The 10,476-nt window shown below is 36.4% G+C and overlaps 1 protein-coding gene across 4 annotated transcripts in view; it reads left to right on the plus strand.

Moving 5' to 3' along the window:
* LOC111503773 (uncharacterized) overlaps positions 1–9,614 on the plus strand; it is a 152,322-nt gene extending 142,708 nt beyond the window's left edge. For all 4 annotated transcript variants that reach the window (XM_074178030.1, XM_074178029.1, XM_074178032.1 and 1 more), the window contains one exon: positions 9,400–9,614. In XM_074178030.1, the coding sequence (XP_074034131.1) occupies positions 9,400–9,447 (48 nt within the window). In that variant the 3' untranslated portion in view covers positions 9,448–9,614. The remainder of the gene's footprint in view (positions 1–9,399) is intronic.
* The last annotated feature ends 862 nt before the right edge of the window (positions 9,615–10,476 follow it).

Consider the following 10,476-nt stretch of genomic DNA (forward strand, 5'->3'; position numbering starts at 1 on the left):
TCGCCGGATTTGGCTAAGCAACTACTGGCTGTTCTCACCGGTAAGAAATTTCGCTTGAATGAGGAGGTTATGCTGAAACTGAGGTCTATTTTGGGGCAAAAGATAAGTCGTTCTAGAAAAGTGGTATCAAAATGTTAGAGCGGCGGCGGCGCTGGAATGATTGTGTGGCTCTTTCGAACAAAAGGAAACGCGGAACTTTTCATCCTAGGTGTTGATATCTTCATGAACGGATAAAAGTATATTTTTGGAATAAAACGATTAAGTGTTTTGAAAGAGTAGGATGCCCAATTTTATTTTCACCGATCCTATATTTACAATGCCAGAAAATTGCAAATGCATCGCATATGCATGAACGTCAGAAAAAAGTTCAAGGTAAAAACGATACATCGAGCGCAATACGAAGTATCTCGACACAAAGATAATGAAAGTAAATTCTCCCTCATGAATTGAATCACGACAAAGACACATTTTTTAAAATTAATTCAGTTTCTTAGAACATTCTTAGCTCAATACCAAAACTGGTTATTTGAACGAATCTACAGTGTTTGTCGACACTGTCTAATTGCGGAGAAAGTTATCTCGCCAAGCAAATATTTAGGTCTCTTATTTTTAATGCTACACTTTGAATATTATTAAATTATCCGTAATTTTCACGTTTGCGATGTCGTTGTGTTGTCGGATAATTATTGTAATGAAGAGCTACTGCTTGCAGAAACGATTTTTTCGCAAGAACTGTTTAGTAAAAGATTCCTTTTTTCGACTAATGGTGCTACACTCCTCAATGTTGTTTACTCTCCGTCCAGTCTGATCATTCTTAAATATACAGGGTGTATGAATTTATATATTTCAGAAATTTGCATTATCGGTTCATCAGCACTTTGTGACAGAGAAACCAAAATCATGTAAATGTGATAAAAAAGAAACAAATATACCTACGACTACATCTGAAAATTGCAAAACGGAAAGGCATTTCCTCAAAAAACGAGAGAATAATTCATGTAGAAAACAAAACATTCATAATATCTATAGAGAGTTAAAATCGATATCTTCATACATACTATGATTCCAAAATTATAGGCACTGAATTCTCGGAAATATGTCTCTTCAGTCTGTCTCTTGCAGTGGCGTACAAAAATTATATCGAACAGACGAGGAAAAATGATGATAAAATATATAGAATCACAACCTTGACAATAATGTTTCAGTTTTAATGAGAATTCACCAAGAATTCAGTGCCTTCTATTATGGAATTGTACTATAATACCAATAAGTCCAAAAGATAAAAATATTAAAAATCAGTACATCTATGACAGCAAATTTCCAGAAAATCTAGTATTCTACTTAAGAAGACGATATTTGTTTCTACCTTAGCGTCGTATTCGATACATACAACTGAAAAAAAAAATGTTTATCAGGAAACAGTTATTTCTGCCTTTCCCTTCACCGTAACTTTTTCCTAGATAGAAAATTTAAGAATCTTAACATCTGTTTCCTCATAGGCACTTATATTTCATGAATTTAGCTATCCAACATCACAAAAATAAACAACTTATTGATGCTACCATTGAACACAATCATGATACAAAATTCAAACAAAAAAACAACAAAAATACCAAAAGTGAGAACAACCAAACACCAAAAGTTTTTGTCTTATCTGAATCCAATTGTCTATGCTGAAATACCCAATGAGTCGAAAGTTTTTGTCTTATCTGAGTCCAGGACAAGGAAAGATCATGGCTAACACCGCACCACAGTAAGCCCCCTCACTTGTATGGACTACCCAAAATCCACAAGAAGGACGTTCCGCTTAGACCGATCATCAGCTTCAGAGATTCGGCTACTCAAAACTTGTCTGGATTTTCACTTCCCTTAATATAACCATTACAAGGAAAAACATCGTCTTTTGTGAAGAATTCAAGGCATTTTTTCAAACTACTAGGGTCAATTGAGGTCACACAGGAAGATCAACTGATTAGTTTCGACGTGGAAAGCCTTTACACCAACGTTCCGGTCGTAGAAGCACTCCAAATCATACAGAGAAAGCTATTCGAAGACGGGGACCTGAAAGAGAGAACGAATCTACCTATAGAAGTAATTATGGAATTACTAGGATGCTGTGTACGAAACTGTTATTTCCAACTGAAGGACGAATTCTTTACAAAAGATGAGGGACTGCCAATGGGATCGCCACTTTCACCAGTCAAAGCCAACATATATATGGAGTGGTTTGAAACTCTGTCCATTGAAGAAGCCCACAAGAAACCCCGAGTCTGGTTGAGATATGTTGACGACACCTTCATAATATGGAACCATGGGAATAGTGAACTAGACGCTTTCCTGAAACACATCAACAGCGTGAGACCTTCCATCACTTTCACAATGGAGAAGTAAATCCACAACGAATTGCCATTCTTAGACGTTCTGGTGCAGAGGACCGACACTAAGTGGGAAACATCTGTATACCGAAAACCTACTCATACGGGAAAGTATCTGAACCACGAATCCAACCACCATCAATCGACTAAAAGAGGAATCATCAAGACTCTATTAGACCGTGATTTTGGGCTCAGTAATATGAAGGAAGGTCTCGAGAAGGAACTAGACATCATCAAAAATGATCTTCAACGGAATGGCTACTCCAAAGCGATGGTAGAAAAGATTTTGGCTAAAAGACAGCAGGAGCCTCGCAAGGAAGAGAAGCCGTCACAACCAGTGCTTGCACTTCCCTACATCAGAGGATTATTGGAGAGGATAAGAAGAATTGGTTCCAAGTACATCAGAATCTGTTTCACATCCGGTAACACTATCCGTAGCAGCCTCACGAAAACCAGGCTACCAAACGCGGACTGCGATTTCAAGAATTGCATTTACCAGATACCCTGTGAGTGCGGAAAATCCTATATTGGTGAAACTAAGAGGCCATTGAATGTTCGCATTGCCGAGCACAAGAAGCACACACAGCGAGGGGAAACCAGCAAGTAAGGAATAGCAGACCATGTTCGGACCCATCAACACAACATCGAGTGGTCCCAAGCTGAGATCTTGCACAGAGAGGAACATTGGTTTAAGAGAAAATTCAAGGAAGCCGCATACATGTTGTCCAACAACGTATTCAGCCAGACCAGCGTAGGAAAACGTAACATATGGAAACCCATCATCAAGCGAATAATGGCCAACTCCCGCTAAAACGGTCATCTTCCACAAAACCAGTGAAGCGGAAAATAGAAAGTAGGGATAAGTGAAAGTATTTGAACGACCTATAAATAGTCATCTCTCGGAGGAATCAGTCCAGTCATCACCCGAAGACGAATGTAGATACTAACAATCGAAACGTCGTGAACTAACGTGACTTGGAATCTCTACACTTTTTATTTTTATTTTCTTTTTTCATTCCTTTATTATTTTTATTTTGTTTTTATTTATTCAATTGTTCTATTTTTACTTGTAGTTTATTTCACTATTATTTCATTTCAGGTTTATTTTGGCTCAATATAATTGTTATTTTCAGCTACTCATTTTTAATTATTCTTTTTTAGTTGTTTCAGGGATTTCAAATCATTTTATAAGTAGACAATGGAAGTCCGAACTAGTGAAATTCATCATGAAACATTGTCAATCACCTTCAAACAAATACTACTCATAAGTTTAAAAAAATCTGTATGTTTAAAATCTGTTTAAAATCTATTTTTCCGTTAATCAGCTGTCGCCTCCATACGAGCGACAACTCTCAAAAGTTGAGAACTTGTGCGAGCTAAGGACTAACGAGGTCTTACCTTTTAACGTTTGATTCCCAACACAGTTGCAGAATCATTCCAGCTTCAACCAGATAAATTCTCTCGAGAAAAATATCTGGTCGAAGCGGGAATCGAACCCACGATCTTCCGATCGTGAGTTGGGCGCACTACCACCGCGGCCAATTCCACAAGTATATTTATACATTTCAAAATTTATATGTATGCATCTCCTGATATTACTATTTTACATTTATACATTTTATATCAAAGTTTGATGTTTACATTTCACATTTTGTGCGTCCAACTTTACAACGTTCATTGATAGATTAGTTAACTTGCTCATGCACAAGGTTATACCTTTTATTAACAATAAAGCAATCTATTTGCTGGATTAGATTGAATAATTGTTATTGTAATTTTATATATTTTTGATGGCAATAATGATAAAAAATAGAAACAAATAATAAAAAATATCCAAAACACTTGAAATATAGGGGTTTCCATTAAACGCTTCCCATCTTTGAATTTGAATAAAAAAAGTGTGTCTGAGATATTATCGAAATTTTTTATTCGTTTGGAACGTCCAATTTTCCATGACTCTGGGCCATGAATCAAGCTGAATTTGACCGATAGCATGAGTTATGTTGGCTTTCTGGACCGCTGTGGTTTGTGGCTTATTTGCATGCACCTGCGACTCAAGAAGACCGCACAAGAAAAAGTCTAACGGGGTCAAATCGCACGAACTCGATGGTCCGTTCACATCATCCCACGTGAGATGACCATGCCCTTGGATCGCTCGTGCAAAATATCCAATATGGCATGAGCTGTATGGCACGTAGCGCTGTCTTGTTGGTGTCCAGATCATACAATTCAGGCCTAAAGTAGTTGCTACACTATAACAATTTTCAATTGAAGGTGATTCATTAGCAATGTCGCACTTAAAGTGACCAACGGATAATCCTCTTACCAACTTTGCAGAGGCGTACCAAAATAATATTTTTATTTATTTAAACACATAGGTAATTACGTAAAAATTGTTATAGTAGGTGGCGCTACCTGGGGTCAATGGTAAAACTGATTACATTTTCTTATTATGCATAATACAATACTTCAAAAAAACAGAAAAATTTGTAAAACAATTATTAAGGTTCTTTAATGTAGAAAGAGAACTACAAAGCAAAGAAATAATTAACTATGTTATGCTTATGAAGGTTCAGAATCCATTGACTTGTCGATGAGGAATTCCCAACCACACTCAAATCTATTATTATTTGGTCAAAAACAGTGTCTACCATCCCACCCAATCTCCACATTTTCTCTTCTTCCTTGATCACATGGGCTACAGCATTAGCCTAATCTTCTTTCCGTATCCGTTCCATTGCGAGTTCTAATAAACGTTGGACATCAGAAATTTTATATGTCACGTTTTCACGAGCTACGTACCCCTTAATTTAAGCCCAGATTAATTCTATCGGGTTTAACTCGCAATGGTAAGGAGGAAGTCTCGAAATGGTGATGCCTTCAGCACGAGCTATTGTATCCACCACATGCTGGCGATATCTGTCACGATGCTGTTTAATGACACTCATAAGCTCGGCCTTAACCATGTCCTCGGAAAATGGAATTACTTTTTGTCCTAACCAACTCTGCATGTCCGCTTTTCTGGTGGTCATAGTTGGCAGCTGTTCTACTAATCGGCTGTGATAAGAAGCGTTATCCATTACTATTACCGAATTTGGCACGACTCGTGAAAGAAGGGATTCAAACCATCCTTCGAAGCGTTTGGCGTCCATGTCTTCGTGATAATCCCCCGTTTTTTTTGATAAAAAAAAGTGTGCACTATCGTCTAAAAAGCCACTCTTGCTACCTATATGGGCGACAATTAGTCGTTGCCCTTTACCCGTTGGTCCGCGTAACCCTGTTGATAAACCGTCCACAAATGCTTGACGATAACTAGTTACAGTAGTATCTTGCCAGATCTTAGATACTGTGTGACCAGCATCCACCCACGTTTCGTCCAGATAATAAATATTTTTGTGAGTAGAACGCATTTCTCTAATAGAGCGAAGATATCTCCGTCGCAATGGGACTATATCTTCTCTTTCTATAAGACAGATTTACGGGATCGTTTGACTTATATAAATTTTAAATCTTCTTTTATTATTTTCCTCAACTTCTCTTTGCTCATTTTTGGAATGAGATCATTATCCATTACCTTTGTCCTAATGGATTCGATGGTTGGCGCTTCATTCTCAAAAAAGAAAGAATGAATTATATAGCGTACAAATTGATTTAATATCATCTCTTAACTGAACATAGAAACTACCAAAATTCCGATACATATCTCTCAACGTTGCACTAAACCTCTCGTTTAAAAGTGGCGGGTATTGTTTCCTTTGAAATATTAACCAGTATATTTCAATGGCAATCCATTAGAACAAAGGCTATCCATTTTCAACTGAAACATGAATACTACGATGGAATTTTAATTCTGACGTTTTCAGAGACAATGACTTCCAACCCTCTTTCTATTTCATCCACTTAATTTGTTTTGTTTGGGGATATTCCGCTCAAAGTTTTTTCAATAAGAGGGGAAGTTTTCCTAGTTGTGGCGGAAAGTTTTCTTTCGGGTCCGGCACCATCAAGACACGTTTTTAAGAGCTATATTTTAATTCTTAACGACTGGAAATATAAAATTCATTCTTATTAGTTATTCAAAAAGTTATTTTTAATATATTTTCTGAAACAAATCGATGGAGTGTCAAAAGGATCTGTTATTGGGCCTTTATTTTTTGTTATTTATATATTTATTATAGTTTTATGCTAGTTATGGGAAATGTGGAAAAATTCGAGTGAAAATTTTTTGTTTTTTGATTGATACATTCTCAACTCCATTCAATGCCTTTCATCCATACGATATTATTGTTCTTATGGTGGAGTCCACAGCGTGTACATTCAAAGTGATGAACTGTTTAGATATTGTTAGCAAAATATAATTGATTACTATTCTTTCAATGACATTTTTTTGTAGAGATATCAGTGTTTCAAGGGTTTTCAACCTGCTAATATCTGGAAAATAAATTAATCTAGATCAGCATAGTTTTTGTTCAAATGTAATTAAGGACAAATCTGAGAAGTTCATCTCAAAAATGTTACTGCGTAATATGAACCTTTGAAGAGTCTATTCAATCAGTAACGTGTCCTATTTATAAATTTTGCCAACAGATGAAATTTCCTATACTTTGGTCGGGGTTAGCATTTTTCGGTAATTACGCAATGGAATAGAATAAAATCAAGCTTTTCAGTGAAGTATGTAAAGAGAAAGCGAGAAAACTCAAATAATTGATAAACTGGTATAGCAGAAAATGAAGTTTTATAAGTGTGATACTCAATACGGAAGTATGAGCCACGGATAACATCCTCTATGTGTTTATTGACACCTACACCTACCTGACTGAATTGATCATTTATCAAGTTTCGTAACTACCTACTATTATACAGTGTCTTTCATTGAGCGCTTCCTATTTTCAAATTTGAATGAAACAAAGTATGTGACAGATATCACCAAAATTTTTTATTCATTCGAGAGACCTATCAATTCAATTATGTGTGGAATATAACATCGTTTAAATGTTTGCCACGGCTTTTCTGGGTGGAGCCTATTCGAAACGTTCAATTTTCCATGACTGTGGCATGTGGCATATAGCAGGCTGAATTTGACCGATGGCATAGGTTACGTTGGCCCTGAGGACCCATGTAGATTGTGGCTCATTCGCATACACCTGCGACCTGAGAAAAAACCACAAGAAAAAGTCTAACGGAGTCAAATCAAACGATCTCGCAGACCAGCTCACATCACCTTCACGTGAGATGACCACCATCCAATCCAGGCCAGAAGAAGTTGGTTATCATCGACCTATAGTGCTCGCCGTTGACAGTGATGGCCTGGCCTACTTTGTTCTCAAAAAAATATGGACTGATGACGCCACCAACTCAAAATCTACACCAAACAGTGACTCTATCGAAATGCATGGGTGCTTTTGGATCTCATGTGGATTTTTTGATGAAAATTAGGGTCAACTGCTCCACAGATCATTTAACACACCTCGTTGTCTATGGTTGTTTATCTTCAGTTCCCGGGTTAGTTGAATTTTGTACGGGAGCAGACCCAAGTCACGACGCAAAATTTGCCGGGATGTGGTATGCGAAAGGCCGAGATCTTGTAAGCGACGCGAAATCGACTACCTCGGATTATTCTACAGAGTCTCACAAACAGCGGTGATGTTTTGGGTAGATGCATTGAATCAGTGAACTCAAATTCATCCACCACATTGCGAATAGTCCTCTCTGTAGGACGATTATGGCGATCGTAAAATGGGAGAAGCGCGCGGTACGTTGCCCGAACAGAGCACCCAATTTGATAAAACAATTTTATCATGTCCACATCTTGTTGAATGCTATATCCGTACCTGATGATTTACCAAAACATATTGAATTAATGACAACTAATTTGACAGATGTAGCTTGAACAAGGATGGCCGTTATCAATCATCAAAATTAGTAAGTCCCTGTTGGAAGACCTCATATGAAAGACATTGTAAAATAGTTTGATGAACCAGTCAATGACTACCGAGTAGTGAAACGAATAAAATGCATAGTGAGAAAATTTGTATAATCATTATCATGGATATTCCTTCAATTACTCCATTACGCAAAATTTAATAATTCCAAACTGAAAACATTTCTTGCTGACATAAGACACTTTGGGTTCCTCACAAATATATTTTCTATGAGTTCTTTCATTTGGGACAGAAGCATTCAATAATTCGAAACAAAAACAAAAAAAAAACGAAGACGTTTCCCTCTGACGGGCATGATTCCTCATCTGAAAAACAACCATACTTTGGCTTCTGGTAGATACAAAAGATCAATACAAAAGATCAAGTGATAATGACCAGGTTTCGATCAGGCCACACCCGACTTACACGAGAATTCCTTTTATCTGGGTAAAATTAACCATTATGTGACATTGGTGAGGAACCAATAAAAGTATTGCATTATGTAGAGGCATGAACCTTGTTCGGAATCTATAAAGACACATTTTATTACCCCTGCATCATAGAAAAACTACTGGATTGTAGAAATACGAAACAAACTATGGAATTTTTCAAAAATGCTGATTCAACAAAACAATTATTGGATTGTTGAAGTGAATGACCAAATCGTCTCTTCGAAGGTTCCTTTTTCCATATCCCGCAGTAACTTTTCACGATGAACTTCCCAGCTTACTCTCTATCACACTTGATCAGATTCTCGAATTGTGGAAGACTGTTTTATATCAGCCTGTGTGAATTATTAGTTATCAATGAATGTTCCCAAGAAGTTATCGTGGAAAAAAAAAGATTTTATATCAATATCATTAAATGAAGGGACACTTGAAAAGAAGTAATGATATCAGTGGTCATTTCAATATATATTTGACTCATTTCATATAGTGTAAATTTTATCATCTAGATCAATTCAAGTGATCTAGACCTAGATCACTAGGAGATCATAGGTGAAGCCATCCATTGATTAGTTTGATGATTTTTTGGAGGAGAACCTCATCAAAACATCACATGTCATAATATCAAAATAAGTTTCAAAAAGATGTCTTTTGTTTCAGTATCAGAGCGATCAAGACATTGGTGAATGGCTGCCAGCACGCAGATGAGGCTTTTTCTACATTCAGATGATCTTTCAGTTTCTGTCTCCCCAGCCCAGTAGACAATCACAATGAGTTTCCGTCATCGTCTTCAAACTTACTTTTTCCGGCAGATAAACCTGTTATTGTTGCTGAAAATTATTTAGTCCTAATAAAGCATATTTGTGGCCTAACAATGAGTTGTTTTTTTCTATTCCTGAAACTACCAATCGCATATGATTAGGGAATACTTGAAATATTATATGGCATGTGATCACAACCGATCCTACTTGTGATGCAATGTTTGGAACCTTTGGTGTAGTAATGAATATTCCTGGAGTTTTTTCCAATACCATACCGTTATTTCAACACTTCGATACGTGTTTTGATCACCAAGTGATCATCTTCAAGAGGAAGATCAAACTGAGTTTGATAGGAAAAAATCCCAGTAATATTCATAACCAACCCTACATTAGGAAATTCCTTTTGCATATCTAACAAATTTCAATAATTTGCTTTTCACATTTAATTTTTATATACACAGTGTTTCTTGATAACTTACCAGTATCTAGAGAATTTATTTTAGAATACATTTTGAGGAAACACTTCAGATGAACATATGTTCTGAAGATTCCAAATTTCATACTGAAGTTTCAAAAACCTTTGTTCAAGGATAGCTTTGGAATTGTCTTGTATATTTCTGTGAAACACCATCTTCTGAGCAGGAAAAGGACATTTATACAATAGATGATATTGATAACAAAGTTGAATTTTTCACGGGACTAATTCTAACTATTTTTAGTAAACATGCACCTGTCAAGACAGCACGTATGACGAAAGCTCCAGCTCCCTGGCTGACATATCCCATCGAAAAAATGATGAAAGAAAGAGACAAAGCTCTTGCAAAATTCAAAATTTCAAAATCAGAAGCTGACTGGGTACATTACAAAAATTTGCGAAACTTCACGCTATCATCTGTTCGTCGCGAGAAGAAGGCTTATTATAATTATTTATTTCAATCTAAAGACTCTAAAAAATTATGGAAAAACCTAAAGAATA

The sequence above is a fragment of the Leptinotarsa decemlineata genome, unplaced genomic scaffold, assembly GCF_025532065.1.
Source record: "Leptinotarsa decemlineata unplaced genomic scaffold, Ldec_3_MD MMD2_tig00003335_RagTag_RagTag, whole genome shotgun sequence".
NCBI lineage: Eukaryota > Metazoa > Arthropoda > Insecta > Coleoptera > Chrysomelidae > Leptinotarsa > Leptinotarsa decemlineata.